The 22500-nt window shown below is 46.1% G+C and overlaps 1 protein-coding gene across 1 annotated transcript in view; it reads right to left on the bottom strand.

The window, feature by feature from the left end:
- The window catches only part of LOC307240030 (roundabout homolog 1-like), a gene marked incomplete at both ends in the record, with an annotated part of 81982 nt that overhangs the window by 6328 nt on the left and 53154 nt on the right, over positions 1-22500 (bottom strand). The window contains 12 exons of the mRNA XM_080013605.1: positions 784-810; positions 2069-2266; positions 3119-3290; positions 3451-3572; positions 10038-10284; positions 10846-10970; positions 11270-11442; positions 11533-11701; positions 12407-12488; positions 12954-13159; positions 20615-20786; positions 20881-21028. Coding sequence (XP_079869731.1) covers positions 784-810; positions 2069-2266; positions 3119-3290; positions 3451-3572; positions 10038-10284; positions 10846-10970; positions 11270-11442; positions 11533-11701; positions 12407-12488; positions 12954-13159; positions 20615-20786; positions 20881-21028 — 1841 coding nt within the window. The remainder of the gene's footprint in view (positions 1-783; positions 811-2068; positions 2267-3118; positions 3291-3450; positions 3573-10037; positions 10285-10845; positions 10971-11269; positions 11443-11532; positions 11702-12406; positions 12489-12953; positions 13160-20614; positions 20787-20880; positions 21029-22500) is intronic.

Below are 22500 nucleotides of genomic sequence, written 5' to 3'. Positions count from 1 at the left end.
GTAAGTTTTTACTGAAGTATATTTTTCAAAACCATTAACATTAAATAGTTTATGATTGATATCAGGCAAACCATTTGCCCCATTGCCCAATATCTTTCTCTATTTGACACAGTGTCTCACAGCAGGAGCAGGCTTCATGCCTGTCTTCATGCCTGTCTTCATGCCTGTCTATACATTGATTTTTCCTTACAGTATATTGCATCCTGCAATAAGCCACTGGTGGCAAGATATTCAAATTATTTCAAGTAAAAAGAGTCAATCAATCTTCATGAATTTCCCCCTGGGGATTTACAACGTGTTTTCTTATCTGAACAAACATGATAATTAATGATTAATTACACAGATTGCCAAATTCATAGTCCAGTCTAGTAGTGTAGGAGTGAAAGTGGAAGTTTCCATGGATCTACACACCTGACCCTACATTTAAATGCTGCTTTCATCGACTTTTCTTATTATTTTACATGCATCATTTTTTTTTTTGGATTCATTTAAGGTATTTATTTCCCTCACTAACAGAACGCTGATTATCTTTTCCTGATTATTTTGCTCTTAATATAAACACGTACAAGCTGCTCACAGTCGCACCGAGCGTTTTATGAAATTCTCTCCATTAATGGCGACAACATTCCTGCCTTTTTTCATTGTAAATGAAATTTGCTTGACTTGTGGACATTGAGGGAATCCAGTTTCACTTCACGCCACAGACGACCAGGAAAGGCCGACAGGCGGGGAATCCCCTCCACGTTGAGGGAAAGGTGAGCGGCGCGGAACAGCGATACATACCTGTGGGTGTGAACGTGAAGGATGGAACTGAAAGAGAGGAATCCAGAGAGGAGAGTAGAGGAGGAGGAGAGGAGGGGAGGAGGCAGGAAGGGCAGAGGATGAGAAAATCGTTAGAAAGCAAACAGAGGCCTCCGCTGCCTTTTGTCAAGGAGTCAAGCGTAACGGACGCCTCCTCATGTAGAAGCTACAAGTCGACCGCAGACGGGTTCGAAAGGCGTCGCGCTAAGAACACGACGGTGGCTGGGATCAAGTTTCCCGCTGAAGGTTAATCAGGTTGACGGGAGGCGGGGGGTCTCGGATGGCGGCGACACGGCGGCGACACGGCGGCGACACGGCGGCGACACGGCGGCGACACGGCGTCCCGGGCAGATTGACAGGCCTTGCGCTCAGGAAATGGCACTTTGCCAGCCAAGCCCCAAATGTCAACCTTTTAATGGCAGCGCGGCCTTTCATGTGCCGAGCGTGTGATGGCTGCCTGCTTCTGAGGTCTCTTGAGTCACCGCCGTGAAGATTAACCTTTTTATTTCATGTTCCTCTCCTCTGATGTGACGTGACTGCAGCCAAATAGCAAATCTCAACGCAGCGGAGATGAAAAACAAACGTGCGGCAAGGGCACCGAGCGTCTGTCTCATCCCTGTCGCACATTTATTGATAATGACGACAAATATGGAAAATGCGACAAATACCCTCGTATTAGCCTTTCTGCAGATACCTTCAACGTGATGGAGATAACAGCAAATGTGTCGCATGCACACGGGTGGTCTGACTTTGGGGTTTCAAAACTTTTTCATAAGAGTAAGGCTAAACTCTTGTCCTACCAGTAATGTATATATATGTAAATGTTGATATATGTCAATACTTATATTATCTGCCTATAAGAAACTGCCATTAACATTTAGCTTAAATTGACAAAAAGTGGCAAATCTCAATGAATGAATGAATAAATTAATAAAATGATAACGTGTAAAACATTTTATATAGCTGTATAAAAATCAAATAATAACTTGTTAAATACATATATTATCTGATAAATATAAAATAATAATATTGCTGCGGGTTACCTGCAACTCCTTCCAGGACCCCTAGGGGGCCACAGACCCCTGGTGATAAATTGGGGTCAGATATGGTTGTTACTCCATATCGATCTTCTCTTGTGTCCTGGTGACTTTTTAAAATGTTATGTTTTATTTTTATAGCAGCACACCTCGTGTTTCCCTTGTGTTTAAGTTTAAAGTTTGCTTTTCCCCGTATCATCCCAGCCCCCATGCGACCCCGTGACACGCACCCCTGCGGATCCCGGTGTAGCTGCTGCTGAGGCCGCTCCTCTTCTTGCGGTAGCGGTAGAGCCACACGCTGAACACCATCAGCACCAGCCAGCAGGTGGTGCCAACGCCGGCGATGAAGGCCGGCTGCCTCATCACGTCCGAGAGCTGGGACAGGGCGCCCCTCTCGTCGAAGCCGTCTGTCACCCTGCCCGTCGAGTCTGCGGCGGAGGAAGAGGGGAAGGTGAGCGACACTGCTGCTCCGACCACGCCCATTAGGCTGCGAAGGAACAGGTGCAGTTTTTGTGTTTTGTTTCTGAGACGTTTCCCGTCCTGGTGGCACATGCACTGGAGGATTTGGGCAAAGGGCTGATGATGATTCCTGCAGCGCTGTAGGAGCCAAAACTTAAGACTCAGACATCATCTGCCTCCAATGCCAACCAATCAAAATAAGAAGTGCTTTTAAAGACCCTCAGGACATCAGGGTTTTGCTTCCTTTCTTTTTTAGGGGTTAAAAAAAACCCACATAAACACTATGTGGACAGAGATGGGAAAGACATTCAATGAAACATCTCTCCTGAAGAAGTCAAGTGAACGTTTCAACTTGAGGTGGCACCTTCACCATGTTGATTTCAAACCGATTTCAATTAACAATTGAATGAACAACAATCATCAGTCAATAAACAAACTGATTTCAACGAACATTTTTTTAATTCTGCAATGAAATATTGGAAGGCGATATCCTTGACCCATATTTAATTTGCTGCTTTCTGAATTCTGTGTTCCTTGCTGTGTGGTTGTATGAAACCGCCGTGTTCCGTGATGCTCTGCCGCCCGTCTGGACCAAGTCTCGCTTGAAAAAAAACCAAAACAACTGATTCCTAATCGAAACGGGTTGAACAAAACCAAGATAAGAACCCAACAATAAATGGAGTTGCTTTTTGCGGTTTGAGGAAGACAAAACGTGAGTCAAAAAGAGCAGGATGTGTTCGTTTGAATGGTGGTACAGCTAAAGCGTGGTGAAAAGGATGATGGGGGGTGTTTGGAAGGTGTCTTTAAGGCTCCGTCCTCACCCAGTTTGAAAAACCTCACGCTGCTCTTGACCCCGGGCCCGGCTCCGTTGCTGGCGGCCACCTCCACGCTGTAGCGGATCCCCGGCGCCAGGCTGGGGAGCAGCACGGAGAAGGTGGAGCCGTCCACCGACTGGTTGACGTGGTAACGGCTCTCGTTGCCAAGGCACCAGATCTGCCGAAGAGGAAGAGGACGGAGGCCGACGGTGAGCGTCACACAACCAACTGAGCGAAGAACAACCACGTTAAAGGAAACATGGCCCCCGTGAGGCACCGTAGCACACCGCACGCGTGGCCATGCGGCTGCGTCAGGAGCGTCGGCGGCTCCGTCGCACCTTGTACTCCTCAACCACGCCGCTGGTTTCCTCTTCGGGAGGCGGTTTCCAGGCAACCAGGATGGCGGTTCCGTTGGCATCGCTCTTCGTCACCGTGACCCCCTGGGGTGCTCTGCTCGGAGCTGAGACAACGGAACGAAAAACATCAGACGCACGGGAAGCAGAGTTTGACGGACGCAATTCTGCTCTGGAAACCTCTGCTGAAGGAGGTCAATGGAAAAAGAACGATTTTATCACTACAAATACAGAGCAAATACATTTCTCCACAACACTTGAGGGTCTAAACATCTCAGCTGGCTTCCTCTCATGGGTGCCTGCCTTGTGATTCGGGACGTTATCCCTGCACAAAGATAGATATTAAGGTGTGAAGATGTGCACATTTGAGGTCTCGTTCGCTTTCCACCTCAGCTCAGCAGGACTCCGCCCCGTTGTCCCAATCCCACAAAGCTCTGGCTACGCCTGCCAAGATGGCGACAAGCGTGAAGCCAAACTTGAGGCTTCAAATCATCTCTTCAGAAAACACGGGGTGACGTCCCGGAGCGTCCACCTTTTTTTTCTACAGCTTATGCGTGTCGGCAACAGCACAAGGAACCACTGGTATATTAGGAACTAATATCAGTTGTTTATTTCCCCTGAAATGGGAAGGAGTAATGAGAGATTTGAGGGCTTGTGTCTGCATTACTCTACAAGGAGGGTGTTGACTGGTGCAGGTGGGGACACAGGTTTAAAACAAGCCCAATTGATATGATAGATTTGAAGGCGGAGGCAAACCTTCAAAGACGTGACAACAAACTATGTAAGAACCACCGGAGAACATGTGCCAGAACACCTTTGTCGGAATACTCAATAAGAACTCTGTTCACGCCTTTAAATCTCATTCCAGGCCACCAGGGGCCAGAGTGATTCCGTGGCACAAAACAGCAAACCAACAATGACGACGGTGAGAGGAGTTGGCAGCGGCTTTGCTGTATTTCAAGATGAAAAAGTAAAAATAAAAAAGGGGGCCGACCCGGAGAAGGAGGTTGGGGCCCGTCCCGTGCCACGACGCCAGGGGCACCGGGCCGACTCGCCGACGGAGGGAGCTCTCAGAGGGAGAACAGAGGCAAAAGAGAAAGATCGCCCTCCGGGAAGAACCTGAATCACAGCGTCAGTTTGTTCTTCTCATGTTCTGAACACATCTTCTCCGTCATAAAGTTGCAGTTCTTTTCAAGCACGCCTCCGCCTTCAGTCACTCTCAGTCCAGACGCGACAGATTTTGTCAGCGCGAGCCTCTCGTACTGCAGATACGAGAGGAGAGAGGAGCGGGACAGGATTAACACGTCAACTCTGGAAAGGGTTTCAAAGAGAGGATGCCAGGAGTTTGTGGCACGCAGGATAAGTTTCAATGCTCACAAAATACAGAGAACATTTAAATTGGATGTGAGAAAATGAAAGATTGAAGTATTTCAACATTAAGTTACTAATTTGACGCAGTTATTACATTCAATAAAATATGTTTATTTAATCTAAAAGGAGAATCTTGAGACCAGTCATTAATTGATGTAATTTACCAGTAAAGATCATTTCATCCATTAGTACACATTATGTCGCGTCGTGTCGTGTCGTGTCGTGATATGTCGTGTTGCGTCGTGATATGTCGTGTTGCGTCGTGATATGTCGTGTTGCGTCGTGTTGTGTCGTGATATGTCGTGTTGTGTCGTGATATGTCGTATCGCGTCGTGATATGTCGTGTTGCGTCGTGATATGTCGTGTTGTGTCGTGATATGTCGTGTTGCGTCGTGTCGTGTCGTGATATGTCGTGTCGTGTCGTGATATGTCGTGTTGTGTCGTGATATGTCGTGTCGCGTCGTGATATGTCGTGTTGTGTCGTGATATGTCGTGTTGTGTCGTGATATGTCGTGTTGCGTCGTTATATGTCGTGTTGTGCCGTGATATGTCGTGTCGTGTCGTGATATGTCGTGTTGTGTCGTGATATGTCGTGTCGCGTCGTGATATGTCGTGTTGTGTCGTGTTGCGTCGTGATATGTCGTGTTGTGTCGTGATATGTCGTGTTGCGTCGTTATATGTCGTGTTGTGTCGTGATATGTCGTGTTGCGTCGTGATATGTCGTGATATGTCGTGATATGTTGTGTTGCGTCGTGATATGTCGTGTTGTGTCGTGATATGTGGTGTTGCGTCGTGATATGTTGTGTTGTGTCGTGATATGTCGTGTTGTGTCGTGATATGTCGTGCTGCGCCGTTATATGTCGTGTTGTGTCGTGATATGTCGTGTTGCGTCGTTATATGTCCTGTTGTGTCGTGATATGTCGTGTCGCGTCGTGATATGTCGTGTTGCGTCGTGATATGTCGTGTTGTGTCGTGATTTGTTGTGTCGTGTCGCGTCGTGTCGCGTCGTGATGTGTCGTGTCGCGTCGTGTCGCGTCGTGTTTGTCCCGTCGCGTTGCGTCATAATGTGTCGTGTCGCGTCGTGATGCGTCGTGATGCGTCGTGTCGTGATGTGTCGTGTCGCGTCGTGATATGTCGTGTTGTGTCGTGATATGTCGTGTCGCGTCGTGATATGTCGTGTTGTGTCGTGATATGTCGTGTTGTGTCGTGATATGTCGTGTTGCGTCGTTACATGTTGTGTTGTGTCGTGATATGTCGTGTTGCGTCGTGATATGTCGTGTTGCGTCGTGATATGTCGTGTTGCGTCGTGATATGTCGTGTTGTGTCGTGATATGTCGTGTTGCGTCGTTATATGTCGTGTTGCGTCGTGATATGTCGTGTCGCGTCGTGATATGTCGTGTTGCGTCGTGATATGTCGTGTTGTGTCGTGATTTGTCGTGTCGTGTCGCGTCGTGTCGCGTCGTGATGTGTCGTGTCGCGTCGTGTCGCGTCGTGTCGCGTCGTGTCGCGATGTGTCGTGTCGCGTCGTGATGCGTCGTGATGCGTCGTGTCGTGTCGTGTCGTGTCGTGTCGTAATGTGTCGTGTCGTGTCGCGTCGTGTCGCGTCTTGTCGTGTCGTGTCGTAATGTGTCGTGTCGTGTCGCGTCGTGATGCGTCGTGTCGTGTCGTGTCGTAATGTGTCGTGTCGTGTCGCGTCGTGATGCGTCGTGATGCGTCGTGATGCGTCGTGTCGCGTCGTGACGCGTCGTGTCGCGTCGTGGCGCGTCGTGATGTGTCGTGTCGTGATGCGTCGTGTCGTGATGCGTCGTGTCGTGATGCGTCACGTCGTGTCGTAATGTGTCGTGTCGTGTCGCGTCGTGAACCGTCGTGATGCGTCGTGTCGTGATGTGTCGTGTCGTGTCGTAATGTGTCGTGTCGTGACGCGTCGTGACGCGTCATGATGCGTCGTGTCGTGATGTGTCGTGTCGTGATGTGTCGCGTCGTGTCGTAATGTGTCGCGTCGTGATGTGTCGTGATGCGTAGTGATGCGTCGTGTCGTGATGTGTCGTGTCGTGATGTGTCGCGTCGTGTCGTAATGTGTCGCGTCGTGATGTGTCGTGATGCGTCGTGATGCGTCGTGATGCGTCGTGTCGTGATGTGTCGTGTCGTGATGTGTCGCGTCGTGTCGTAATGTGTCGCGTCGTGATGTGTCGTGATGCGTCGTGATGCGTCGTGTCGTGATGCGTCGTGTCGTGATGGGTTGTGTCGTGATGTGTCGCGTCGTGTCGTAATGTGACGTGTCGTGTCGCGTCGTGTCGCGTCGTGTCGCGTCGTGATGTGTCGTGATGCGTCGTGATGCGTCGTGTCGTGATGCGTCGTGTCGTGATGCGTCGTGTCGTGATGCGTTGTGTCGTGATGTGTCGCGTCGTGTCGTAATGTGACGTGTCGTGTCGCGTCGTGTCGCGTCGTGATGTGTCGTGATGCGTCGTGATGCGTCGTGTCGTGATGCGTCGTGTCGTGATGCGTCGTGTCGTGATGCGTTGTGTCGTGATGTGTCGCGTCGTGTCGTAATGTGACGTGTCGTGTCGCGTCGTGTCGCGTCGTGATGTGTCGTGATGCGTCGTGATGCGTCGTGTCGTGTCATGTCGTGTCGTGTTGTCTTGTCGTCAGGGACGACTATAGCTCTTTTGGAGCCCTATGCAAAATGTTCTGTGGGGGCCCCACCTCATTGACTTGTCTTCAAAACAAATGTGATATGCATATAAATGACACCATATGAAACATTTTACAGATAAGAAAAATGTTTTATTCTCAAGAAGTGTGTAAATGATAACAAATAAATTCAATGAAATGTGCAAATAACAATGGAAATGAAAACAATTACAAACGAGATGGTGCTGGGCCTGGTGTAGCAGAGGGAGGTGGTGCTGGTCCTGGTGTAGCAGAGGGAGGTGGTGCTGAGCCTGTTGTAGCAGTGGTAGATGGTGCTGGTGCTGGTGTAGCAGAGGGAGGTGGTGCTGCTGGCACGATGTATTTTGAGAAGTGCTTCTGTAGAGAGAAAGCTCCAAGTTAATGAACATAGTTTGTCAATAACTATTCACATTGTGACGGTGTTTAAAAAGTATAAGCTGAGTGGATTCAATACAAGGCTCATTATAAAGGACCATGTGAAACATGTTCAAATAATGAATGAACAATAAAAAGCCATTATTAAAAATGTTTATTCAAAAAATGCACAAAACATCACTAATGACGTTTTATAAAATCACAAAATTATGAAAAATCAAATCATTCCACTCTTTCAAAATACAACTGTAGCCGGGCTGTAGGTGATAATACTACAGTAGTCAGGCTGTAGGTGATAATACTACAGTAGTCAGGCTGTAGGTGATAATACTACTGTAGCCGGGCTGTAGGTGATAATACTACAGTAGTCGGGCTGTAGGTGATAATACTACAGTAGTCAGGCTGTAGGTGATAATACTACAGTAGTCAGGCTGTAGGTGATAATACTACAGTAGTCAGGCTGTAGGTGATAATACTACTGTAGCCGGGCTGTAGGTGATAATACTACAGTAGTCAGGCTGTAGGTGATAATACTACAGTAGTCAGGCTGTAGGTGATAATACTACAGTAGTCGGGCTGTAGGTGATAATACTACAGTAGTCAGGCTGTAGGTGATAATACAACAGTAGTCGGGCTGTAGGTGATAATACTACTGTAGCCGGGCTGTAGGTGATAATACTACAGTAGTCGGGCTGTAGGTGATAATACAACAGTAGTCGGGCTGTAGGTGATAATACTACAGTAGTCAGGCTGTAGGTGATAATACAACAGTAGTCGGGCTGTAGGTGATAATACTACAGTAGTCAGGCTGTAGGTGATAATACTACAGTAGTCAGGCTGTAGGTGATAATACAACAGTAGTCAGGCTGTAGGTGATATTACTACAGTAGTCGGGCTGTAGGTGATAATACTACTGTAGCCGGGCTGTAGGTGATAATACTACAGTAGTCGGGCTGTAGGTGATAATACTACAGTAGTCGGGCTGTAGGTGATAATACTACAGTAGCCGGGCTGTAGGTGATAATACTACAGTAGTCGGGCTGTAGGTGATAATACTACAGTAGTCGGGCTGTAGGTGATAATACAACAGTAGTCGGGCTGTAGGTGATAATACTACAGTAGTCGGGCTGTAGGTGATAATACTACTGTAGCCGGGCTGTAGGTGATAATACTACAGTAGTCGGGCTGTAGGTGATAATACTACAGTAGTCGGGCTGTAGGTGATAATACTACAGTAGTCGGGCTGTAGGTGATAATACAACAGTAGTCGGGCTGTAGGTGATAATACTACAGTAGTCGGGCTGTAGGTGGATCAGTTGACCAAAACAAAGCATGGCTTTCTCCTCTGTATAACAACCACCTTCAGCAGGTGCCATTTTTACAGAAATACCTGCACCACAGGCTTGTTAATATTTGTACTAAGTATGGAAACTCAAGGACTTGAGTCTGACTTACTGCAGGTGAAATGCTGTGCTGCATCCTGGCTCTCCCTGACCCTCCTGCGTCATCTACGTACCTTAACATGAATGAATGAATAAACTCATTCATCATATTATGAAGACACAAAGTTGATTGGTGCTGACTGAGTGTAAATGCAGCGACACAGTGGAAACAGTGGCTCATCAGTTTGGTCTGATTGCATTGAGTTTGAATGGAGACATGTTAGGACTGACCATCTCCCTCAAGAACATCCAATGAGGAATAAGTTGCTCAACTTTCTGCATCTAACAGCGTCTGACTGACGGTTCTCCTTGTATTTTTATTTTATTTTATTTTTACAGTTTTCTCGAGTCAAGTAATGCACTCAGTCATGCTGCTGTGTGTGTTGTGTGTGCGGTCGGTGGAGGTAAAGGGCTGCGTTGTCTTACCTTTATTCTGTGACTTCCTCCTCTCTTTTCTCGTGTCGATCACTTCTTTCCGTGCGGTGCACACCCAAAGGAGCGTTATTACGTTTCTCCTGCTAGTTTGCCTTGCGCCATCGAATACAGTGTTGTGAGCGTTGTGAATCATTTTATAAGAAATTGTTTATTGTTGATTAATGATAAATATGTTGAGAAGTAAATAAAAATAAAACACTGTGGGGGGCCCCGCTAGCGAGTGCGTAATCTGCGTACAGCAAGAAAACTGGCAAGAAACCGCTCATCTTACTAACGCACCTTCATCCAGCGTCCTCGCCACCTTCACCTCGCTGTCCGGCCCCTGGAACTCGTCGAAGAAGGGCCGCACTTTGAACTTGTACGTGGAGCCCTTCCTCAGCGGAGCCACCACGGCCGTGTCCTCGCCGGAGTTGCGGACGTCCAGGACGTCCCACTGCGCTCCGCCCGCCTGCCCCCGCCCGAGGGGCTCGGGGGACAGCCTGTACATCACCCTGTAGCCCTGGACGTACGCAGACTGCTGCTCCACCTGACACACAGCCAGAGCAAAGAAAACACACACACAGCGTCTTATAGAAACCAAGCCATTGGGGGGAAATGTCCATCCAGCCCTTTTTGAGAAAATCTTTATTTTGTATATGTTAATACAGTATGTATGTACAGTGTATATGTTATATATGTCTAACCGCCAACATGCTCCGAAACAATATTAAAGTCTGTTCCTGATTAGGAAGATAAAACAAGAAAAACATGATGACATTTACACCTTATGAATAAACATTTTTTGACAAGAGTGAAAATGACGCTGTCATTACACATTATTATTTAATCAAAAGTTTCCAGCCGAGAAATAAGATAGAACGTGGATTATGCAAATATAATAGAAATCGTCGTTGAAGATACATCACTCTAGTTTTCTAGGGATATACCAGCCATCTATACGAACTAATCCTCTTTAAATGACATCACTAATTACTGTGAAGGGTTTATTTCAGGGTCGCTACGCCAATTACAGCAGCTTATACTGTATGTGGATGAAGGGCTTAAAACTTCATGTTTGTTTTCAGGTGCAAACTCGTGCTGGTCCTACCGTCCAGTGCAGCCGAACAGCGGAGGAGGAGAGGACGGAGAGAGTGTGCAGGCGGACCACCACCTCCCCCAGTTCCCTCTGGATCTGACGGTGGTCCACGCCCCGAGAGGAGGGCGGGGAGTCTGCTGGGGAAAGAGCAGGGGAGAGGGTATCAGTTCCACAACGATCAATGATATATTGATCGATATCTCCACGCAAAGGTCATTGTGAGCGTACGGTATTGATGCTGTGATTTTATTGCTTATTTTTGCGTAATTGGTTAAATTAAAATTAAAAAATGCAAATTTTAAATTAAACTGCATGACTGACGAAAACACTCTTGGTGGATAAATCGATGATATTGACAATGATAATTGATCTTCCTTCCTGAATTGAATTAAATGACATCTCATCTGGTCTTATCTTGCTTGAGCAGCAGCACCACACTGACCGTGCGTTCGCACCGCATCGGAGATGGGGCTGGGGTCACTCAGGCCATAGGAGTTGGCCGCTCGGACCAGGAACAGGTAGACGGTTCCGGGCTTCAGGTCGACGAGGACGTGGCTCTGGGTCTTCACGTGGTCGGCCAGGGTCACCCAGCTGCTGCCCAAGGCGTGACTGGAAGACCAGACGGCACGGAAGAGAAGTGATGTTTGCTCTTATACCAGTACAACAACCATACGTCTATTTGCTCTTCCGTCGTCTCACCTGAACGCCTCGATCAGGAAGGAGGCGGTAGTGGCAGCGGCCCGGTGGTTAGACTTCCAGGACAGAGTGACGGAGGCGCGGCCGACGTCGGTCACCTCGGGTTTGGAGGGGGAGTCTGGGATCAGGTTGGGGTCAGTGGGACGACCAGCAGGGATGTGGACCCCATGTTCTGCCATCATGAAACATGATTAGTGATTCATTTTGTACTTTGGGGTTGAATCTCGGTGCTTTCATAATATATTTACACGGAAGGAATATTTACGAAAACAGTCCTTGGCAATGTGAATATTATAGAACAGTCGATGCCAGGCCTGTTCAACTGGCGGCCTGTGGACCAGTTGTGGCCGCATATGAATGCTGAACGGTCCTTTGAATACATTGGAAGGTTATCAATGACCTGTAGTTGCATTCATTTCAGAAGTGCCCGTCGTACTAAAAGTACCAACAACCAACAGCGTTGTGACTATGCAGAAGAATATATTATCTAGAAATGCATTAGCAGCATGCATATTAAGCTTTGTTGTAAATTGATTAAGATCATTTGAAGAATATTAAGGTGGTTTGGCATTTACTTTTTCTTTGTTTTGCAACTGTCTCTACGATCTCAACAATGAAAACTGCTTGTTAAATTTGAGATGCCCCTAAGACGCTAACAGGTTGAAAATCTGGCAACCCTGGTCTATGAAGTTGCGTTTCTTTGCTGTAATGCAGCCTGAAATATAATTTTTTTACTATATCACCATATTACGATAACCACAAACCTAGACAACGACATCCAGTCTTGTATCATGATATCGATAGCATAACGATTTACAACAGCCCTAATGGGGGATGTTGATTAAAAACAAAAAGACTTCCAGGATGTTAAACCAACCTTCCACCTGCAGGAACGCCGTCCAGGAGGCCTCTCCGCTTGGACTGGAGGCGACGCACGTGTAGAAGCCTATATCTGCCAGCTGAGCGGACACAAAAAGGCATTTCTGACTTTTTATTTAGCAATTATCTCTATTTTTTAATCGGTTGAGTTTGGCGTCCGGGTTCTACTTCTCATCACTCCCGGCGAGGAGTGCAGCAAACATAGGCAGACTTAGGTGTCTACAGTAGGTTTTGAGGTGTAGGTGAGTGCCAAGGTCAAATCCCCTCATTGGATAGAAGAGTAGAGCCAAACAGGTGGATGCAGGGGAGGTGGAGGGAGCAATGAAACGAAGCAAGCACGCAGCCAAGCGGGCAGCAAAGAAGTTAAGGCAGGAGGGACTGGCTGCTTAAATAGGCCGGCCAAATATGGGCATGGAAGCATGTGGCGCCGTCAAGTTGTCTGACAAAACTAGCTCTGCAAGCTACGCATCATTATCATTTTTTTGGGCTCTGTGGGGGATGTTTTTACGATTATTATGTATTAGGTATTATGTTATGCTTCCCACCTTGGTGTGACGGATCTCCAGGGACCCCGAGTCCAACAGGGACAGGCGGGAGTCCTCCAAGGACACGGCAGCTCCGTCCTTCTTCCAGTGGACAGAGGGAGCTGGAGCGCCCGTCGCCCGGCAACCCAGAAGCACCGTGCCGTCGGCTGGTGCCGTCTGGTTGATCGGACCTTGTCTGATCACAGGAGGAGGGTGGTCCGACGCCACTACCCCCCAAAAACAGTAGGAGGATCATAGTGAAACAATGATGTTCGTTGCTTATTTTATGAACATTACAGAAACCAGAAACATAAAGTCAAGTCCCAGCAGTGGTGGAAAGTGTTGTACTGCAGTACATTTTTCAAGTATCTATACTTTCTTAAGTGTATTCAGAAACTTTTCACTTTTATTCCAATACAAGTGAACAGCTATACTATTTACAATGTACTTTTAACTACTTTAGCTTTATTTTTAAGTGTTGATTATATCTATATGTATCAAAATCAGGGACTGGATCAATTAAAATGGTGCTTCATGATTCATTTGGTCAATATCCTTGTAAATGGATGACACCACCTATACAATTTTTTTGTAAATTTGATTCAGGATATGCATGAGAAAAATATATAGTTGACACTTTGGGGCGGTTTTATCCCATATTATGTATGGCTTAAGTATATTTAATAGCAAAGTACTTGAATACGTTAACTTAAGTAGCAGTTTCAATGCAGTGCTTTCACTTATGTGTCAGGGTATTTTTCATTTTACTTCAGTACAAAAGTCCGAGCACTTCCAACCACTGACAACCAAACAAAATACAGTCAGTAGAAAAACGGACAAAAAAAGCGACAACAAAACACAAACACAAAACACTAAAACACAAAGAACGGCCCCGTCAAAATTAAAGACAGATAAGATTTGAAAGACGTAGAGGAGAAAATTGGTTGGGAGGAGGAGGAGGAGGAGGAGGAGATGGAGGCCAAATGTTTATCTGGGAGGGGGGAAGGAGGAGAATAAATAGAAATTCCACCACCGAGCCCGGAGCGAAGCAACTAATCATTCACTGGGCGGCAGGTACGGAGGAAGTGGAGAAGCAGAGGCTCCAATCACAACTAATAACAAATCTCATTTAGATAGCACAACTTCCACACTATCCCTGTGGGGAGGAGTGAGTGTGTGTGTGTGTGTGTGTGTGTGTGTGTGTGTGTGTGTGTGTGTGAGTGTGTGTGTGTGTGTGAGTGAGTGTGTGTGAGTGAGTGTGTGTGTGAGAGTGTGTGTGTGTGTGTGTGAGTGTGTGTGTGTGAGTGAGTGAGTGAGTGTGTGTGTGTGTGTGTGTGTGTGTGAGTGTGTGTGTGTGTGTGTGTGTGTGTGTGTGTGTGTGTGTGTGTGTGTGTGTGTGTGTGTGTGTGTGTGTGTGTGTGAGTGTGAGTGTGAGTGTGTGTGTGTGTGTGTGTGTGTGTGTGTCTTTAGGGGAAAAAAGAGAGAAAAAAAACAGACAATGGAGGCGCCTTGAAAAGCACTGGAGGTATTGAAATCGTGGTATTTCCATACAAATACAGCGCTCTAATACGAAGGGATGTAATGTGCGTGCGCGTGTGCGTAGGGAAGAAAATGAGGGGAAGGGGGGAATTACAGAGTGCTTGAGAGAACAGAAGAGAGGGAATGGAGGGAGTGGAAAGTGGTAGATTCCATCAAACATGGCCCCGGTCTCATTAATTTCCGTTAACTGTAATGGGCTGCGTGGTAAGTAGGAGTGCATTAAGCACTCTGTGTCCTTCTCCAACACCATCATATGATTATGTCTGATAACTAATAAGATTGTCTCTGCCTCTTTATTAATCTTCATGTACGTATAATAACTCTACAGTACACTGGTGTGTACTTACTGTACTGAGTGTTCAAGTTAGAGTCGACGTTTTGAATTTAATATACTATATGTAGAAATACATATAGTATATTAGTTGTACCAATGTCAACGTTGGCCAATAACTAACAAATAGTACATGGTACATGATGTACATATACGTATAATGTACATATAAATATATATATACATATATATATATGTATATATATATATATATATGTACATGTATATATATCTAAATAATATGTACATGGATATACAGATTTTATTTTATTTCATTCATTTATTAGCTGTTTTTTGTGTTTTCCTTTTTTTGATTTTTAAATAACCACAGTCCCTGTAACGCTTATCAGTTACACTTTCCATATAAAAAATGAAAAATAGAAGAGTGGAAAATTGAATGAATTAAATTTTTCTGAAAGTGAATTTTTTGTTCATCTGATCAATGTTTAATTAAGATTCTGAAGTCGCTTTTCTCATTTTCTATTTGTGGAATGTTTTTGAATTGAAATGAATTGAATTTTGAAAAATAGAAAATCGTTTTTATTTCTATTTGTCGAAGCGGCCGGCTCAACTTCCGTCTGGTTGGCTGGCAGGGGCCGCTTGTCTCGCCCGTCGTCACGCCTGCGTTCAATGATTAAATCGTGGCTTGGATGGATTAACTCATCTGTTGTAGGTGAGTCGCCTCAGTTTTTCCCTCTAAATGCACATTTGGCAGCGGCGCCGACTCATGAGGAAGACTCTGGCGCGAATTCACAAAGAAAGGGGTGCGGCCGTTCATAGCTCCATGAATTCCATATAAACTGCATCCGCTATCTGTGGCTTCTTGGCGTCCTATTCACAAAAGATATTGCCTTATGATATGCCAGCGCAAACGCGGCCATAAAGTTTTGATGATGAGTGCAATTTGCCCGTTCGTCATAAAATTTTTACGAAAGAAATTCTAGCTCTCACTGAATGTTAATATTTCAATGTAGAAATGATGACAGTTGATTTAATATACTGTATTTTGCTCTACCACAGAGTTCCAAGCCGCTGCACCCGAGGCTGCGGCCTGCGTTCGTGTTCGTGTTCCTAAGGGTTGATGTCATCTGTGGTCCCATGCCAATTTTGACCACTTTATCACTATTCCCTATAACTTTTAGTTGTTTTTTTTCTATATCTTTATAGCAATTATGAAACTGTTTTGATCAACATTCGTAATGCATGTCAAAATATTATTATCAGATCACTGAAAACATGGGCGTGACATCCCTTAAAAATGAGCTTCGGTTGCACCAGCTCTCTGAAGACGATGCCACAGCGGAGCCTTTTGTTGCCTTGTTGTGGTCTGGTGCAGTTACCACCAGGTGTCTGCAGACGCTAATAGCCTCACTCTGACTGCGTGTGGCTATAAGCGCCGCTGTTTGGGAATCAAACGTGATTTGCATTGCATTCTTTTGCATAGAAAGGGGCCAATTTTGCGTCAAATGTGTGAATAATACCTCATTTAAATACGTGCAAATAGCACCGGCGCACCCAAATGCTATTTGCGTGGCAGGGCAGTTGCTGTAGTGGTGCATTTCACAGTTTGCAGATGCTTAGTGAATTAGACACTCGCTTTTTCTGTTATTTGCGCTGGTTTAGTGTTTGTCGACCGTCCGTGTTTATGTAAATATACAGCATACAGCTGGAGAGCCATGTACTGTATAGTGATTTTCCCGTATTGCCCAGGATGAATTAACATAAGGAACACTTGAAGATGCAGCCGCTGCATAGATTGAAATAAAAAACAACTGCTGCGACCTGGCGGGGCTGGGGGAGGAGGGTGCTTTCCAGGGCGCCTTGGAGGCTGCTCACCGCCGTGGGTGTGGGCTGCGGTGCGGGAGGCGGCTGCCTGCCTTGCTCCCCCTGTGTGGCTTCTCTCAGGTGGAGGGCCCACATACCTGGCTGACTGCGGGCGTCGGCGGGGGGGACTGACATCGGGGTGTCCTGCACCGGGCGCACTCTGCTACGTGGGTGGGAGCCAGGGGGTCGTGGCCGGGTGGTGCATCTAGCTGGTCGTGGTAAGGCGGACCTCGTCTTTGCACGGGGTGTTCGTGGACATGGGGGCCCTGTGGTTCTGGCAGGGTGCCGGTCTGTCAGCGCGGGACCCGGGCCTGTGGTCCCCTGCCAGGGTTCTGTGCCTCTGGGTGTGTCTGATGCCTGCACATGGGGGTGGGTTGTATGTGTGGGCTGCAGGGTCTCCTCGTGCTCTCTGGGACTGGTTTATGCTCCTGGGAGCCAGGCGTGGATCCCGGCTTCTCCTGGAGCTGCGGGGTCTTCTGTGGCTGCAGGGCGGGGCGCTCGGGTCTTTCCTGCGGTCGTGGACTGTCTGTAACTGGGGGGTGGCCGCGGGGCCTTTTCCGCTGCTTGGAGAAGCTACGATATAATTGCGACACGTCTCTCACACACACACACACACACACACACACACACACACACGCACACACACACACATATACACACACACACACACACACACACACACACACACACACACACACACACACACACACACATACACACACATACACACACACACACATACACACACACACACACACACACACACACACACACATACACACACATACACACACACACACATACACACACACACACACACCCTCCTGGTTGCATCCTTCTCCTTTTCTCCCTCATTTACTGCCATAAGTATGACAGGAAGAGGCCACGTGACCAGTTGTTGTTCCAGTTTTCCTGGACTTAATTATTTCTGTTTTGTTGATACATGTTGTCGTCTGATGTTTCTATGTTTATATTTTTCCATGTACATGCTGTTGTTTGTTTCTATGTTTATTTGTTGTTTCTATGTTTATTTGTATCTTCTGTGGTGAATCTCTCCCTCTTGTAGTAGTAATGATGATTAGTTGTTTATAGACCAAAACATGGTTCAATCTTCTCCAAAGAGGGGGTTGGTGGTGGTTGTGTGCTCTGCTTGTCCCACAGCTCGTCCACAGGACAGAGTTATTGCAGCAGTTGTTGATGATTAAAGAATGAATAAAGAGTTGCGTTGCAGGTTGACAAGTTGAACTCCACTTGCAGACTAACTCTGTCCTAGATGCAATGGTACAAATACTCTGTGTTGTACATCCAGCACGCTGACAGCACAGGTAACAAACAAAGTCAGATTGAAGAAGTTAGACTATCACTGTCAAGTTGATGAGCTGAGACCTGCTCTCCCAGGTAAATACTGTGATTCAGATGGGGTCGGTGCTGTACGCGCCTTAGTGTTTCAGCAGCTTAGTGATGTTTTAAAATTCAGATCCTTCTTTTCTCTCAGGCCTCCTGCAGTGATGCTGTGCCGGTGCTGCTCACTGGCTGAGCAGCTGCTCCCTGCGGATCCTCTCGTCTCAACTCAGGACATTCCTTCAGCTCTCCTCTGCAGCCAGCACTCAGCATTTACAACTGACTTTAGAAGCACAAGTACAAGTTTGTCCATCATTTAGTCGGTAACTGATTGTATTGTATTGTATTGTAGTTACACATAGCTAGTTAACGATGGACAAACTTGTACTGATTTTATATTTTTAAATTTTCCATTATTCCATCCAACATTCCACAAATTGAAAATTTGAAAAACTACTCCAAAATCATAATTATACATTGAGCGGATGAACAAAAATTGAGATTTTACAATTTCACATTTTCTTTTTTAATTTTTTTATATGTAAAATTTAACTGATAAGCATTACACGGACCGACCACAAATACAAATATATACATATATTGTCACTTGCATTATGTGCATTCGGTCGTTTTGTGTGGTTTTACTTTAACTTGGAAGCTGAATTCTTATTGTTGTTGTTGTCTGAAAATGCAAATCAAACCTAAATCATAAAAACAGGACATTTCATCACAGAGCCGGAGGTGGCGACCGAATCGTAATCGACATTCAGGTAAATCACTGCCAATGTTCAATTTGTTTGACTGGTTTGCTATTTTTCAAGGATTTTTCTCACTGATTTGACTGCTGGATTTGGGCTTTTTGTGCATTGCCTTTGACTTTTCCTATATTATTTGGTTTTGAAAAATGTTTTGCCTGTATTTTTTTGCTCGCTGTTTATGAATATACAGTAGTGTTCGGAGCTTACCCTTTATCATTTAGCTGCACCACACTTGTATGACTCTGTGACAAATAGAAATCTTGACATCTTGCTGTGCAGTGACCATTCAAATATTTATGTGGTAACTTATTATTTTATTTTTTTCACAAAGAATCTTCTTTCATTATAGAGAATAGTAGAAGGTATAGATTTTTAATTTAGAGAGGCCCGCACTTGGAAGGGAATGGAAATAAGACCGATCACACTTGCACCTTCAATCACCATGGAAACAGGGGGGTTGTACCTTAAAATGTGAGCTGCTCAAGGGGTTTCTAAGTCACTCTTCAACCAATTAGACAAGGCCACGGTAACACAGAGCAGCAGCAGCACAGCAAGAAAAAGAAGAAATGTACTACCAGTACTACCGCCCAAGAGATGTACTACCAGTACTACAGCCCAAGAGATGTACTACCAGTACTACAGCCCAAGAGATGTACTACGAGTTCTACCACCCAAGAGATGTACTACCAGTACTACCACCCAAGAGATGTACTACCAGTACTACCACCCCGTCCAGTATAAACAGTATACTTAATAAGAGATGTACTACCAGTACTACTACCCTCTCCAGTATAAACAGAATACTTAATAGGAGATGTACTACCAGTACTACCACCCCGTCCAGTATAAACAGTATACTTAATAAGAGATGTACTACCAGTACGACCACCCCTAAACCGTCCAGTATAACCAGTATACTCAATAAGAGATGTACTACCAGTACTACCACCCCTAACCCGTCCAGTACAACCAGTATACTCAGTAAGAGCTGTACTACCATACTACCAGTACACACTGACATCCCCCGTCCAGGGGCAAACATTCAAACAATGAAAGTAAGAAACAGAAAAAAGAAACAAACAAGAAAAGGACTTTGTGTTTGTGTCCATCTTGACAGTACTTCACTGAGTTGTGGTTTAGTTTAGTTATGGCTGAGAGAAAAGATAGATGATAGACACTGTAGACAGACAGACAGACAGAGAGACAGACAGACAGACAGAGATAGACAGACAGACATAGAGATTGACTGACTGACTGACTGACAGATAGATAGATAGATAGATAAAAAAAAACAAGCAATAATAAAAGGAAAAAAGCATAAAAAGTACAGTAGTAGAATGAAAATAAAAATCAACAACCTTAAATATAAAAATAAATTAGAAACATTTGGCAATATACAATAGACATAAAAATATATGTATTTAATTTAAAAACAATAAAATCAAATATTCAAATTAATAACAACAACAAAAAATAATAATTAAAAATGATGAATAATTATATAATAATTATAAATTATAAAAACTAAACAAGGTCCATAAAGAAGAGGTCTTCAATTTGGTTTAATTTTAATTAAATTTCAGTTTTTAAGTAATTATTTCATTTGAGCCTAATCTAAAACGCATGATATAGTCGTCTCCTGCCCCGCAGTGGCGGTCGGATGACAACGCTCCATCTGTTCTTTTAAGTGTATTTAAGTAACCTGCAGTTTAAAGTGGCTTCTAACAACGCTAAGCAACGGCTCAACCAATCGGAACCGCCCCGCCCCGCCCCGCCCCGCACAGCGTCACAGCTTATTGCGTGTAAACAAACACACGTCCGGTTGGTGGTTGCCGTTGGTGACATTCAGTGTAAAGCGGGCTGCAGCTGGCTGTTTGCCGGCAACTCACGGTTGGTGAGCTCCAGCAGCACCTTGGTGATGACGCTGCCGGCGATGTTGAGCGCCTGGCAGCTGTAGTGGCCGGCGTCGGAGCGCCGGGCGTCAGAGATGGTCAGACTCCCCGTCTGCGACACGGCCAGGCGGCTGGACGGCTCGGGCGGCTGGTAGGAGAACAGGAGGCTCTGGAGCACAACCAAAACAAAAAGAGACGCTCAGCAGGCGGCGTCGGATCATTCGCTCATGCCATTGTGATGCGGCTGCGCCGGGGGGGGGCACCTCGCTGCCCTCCCTCTGCCAGAAGATGGCCGGCTGGGGGTTTCCGTCGGCCTCGCACTGGAACGTCACCGTCCTTCCCACCGCCACCGCCTGGTTCCTGGGCCGCACGGCGAACACCGGGGGCACTGTGCGGGAGGAGGGAGGAGCTCTGTCAAGCGGGCACCGTGGACGTACGGTGTAACACCCCCGCCCCCACGAAACGAACGACCGACGACAGACATTCAATTCAGTTCTGTTGATGACACGGCTCTGCTCTGATGGGTCAACAGCGGTAAATCACGGGTCAGTTGTTTCTGAATTACGACCGTTGTCACCGGCAACCACTTCTTCCTGCCCGGGTTTCGCGCCGCCGCCTGCATGCTGCTGCCAGCGCTGGCGGCGACACCTAGTGACTCTCTTTTTAGAAACGACGGTGGAAGACGTGAAGAGATGAATGTGCTGGATTTGTCACATTTCACATCAACAAGCGGAAACAGGTTTGGTCACATGGAGGTGAAGTTATTCTTTGGGCGGATGGTTGTCTGCGCCGCTGCAGCCACATTCTTGTGAACTGGCGCCGCATGCGGCAAGCGGCCCGACGCTCTGGGCATGCGAGTTACAAAACGAGGCGCGTTACTTATAGAACCATCTCAGATCAGCACCGTCTCCATGCACGTTGTGTTATTGTCGTGTTATTCCACGGTGATGAGCGGCTGGCCCCGCGGGGCCCCTGATGTGCGGCGCGTGACTCCCCTACGCTGTGTCCATCACCCGCATCACACGTGGATGACAAACTGTCTCTGTCGAGCAGGAGGCGCAGGGAGGCGCTGTCGGCGTTTGATGGAGGATGAATGAAGGAGGATGGGTGACAACCTACCCGTGTTTACTACGGAGGAAGAGAAACACAAGAGAGCGTCGTGATGAGCGAGGGAGGAACATATGGGCCCAGGAAATTGCAGAGATGCTTTCAACAGTAATTTGGCGTCTGCATGAGAAGGATCACTCACAACCACCACCCGAAAAAAAAAACAGATGTGATGCTGCAAGGAAACCGGGAGCACTGATGTGGGAGTGAGGATGTGTGTGTGTGTGTGTGTGTGTGTGTGTGTGTGTGTTTGGTGACGCCTTCAAATTCATCATTTTACATTTGTTTTTCATCACTTGGATTTCAGAGCTGTCTGGTGTCTGCAGTGAATTAACTACACTACTACAGGTTGTGTTATTTACGAATAAAGAAATCAAAGAAAGAAAGAAAGAAAGACACAAAATATGACAAAACAGCTCATAACATTTACAAATAAAGAAATAAAGAAAAGATGACAGAAAGAAAGAATGAAAGGGAAAAAACAAAGAAAGAAAGAAACAAAGAAAGAAAACATTGACAAAAACACAGGGAAAGAAAAAATGACAGGCAGAAAATAAAGAAAGAAATAAAAAAGAAAAAGAAGTTAAAAAGCTCTCATTATGGGATGCGGATGTGTTTTTGTAGATGGTGTGGCCATGAAAGGAGCCACATGCATCCCTGCCCCCTGCCGCCACATGACAGGCAGCTACAGGGCTCCAACGTATGAACACACATTTGCATTTCATCCCTGTCATATTGATTGTTTTTTGGCTTTTCTCTGGCCATCGTGTTTACAT

Source organism: Zeus faber (genome assembly GCF_960531495.2).
Source record: "Zeus faber genome assembly, chromosome: 14".
Taxonomy (NCBI): Eukaryota; Metazoa; Chordata; class Actinopteri; order Zeiformes; family Zeidae; genus Zeus; species Zeus faber.
The sequence above is the reverse complement of the archived record's forward strand: the minus strand, read 5'-3'. Positions and strand labels throughout refer to the sequence as shown.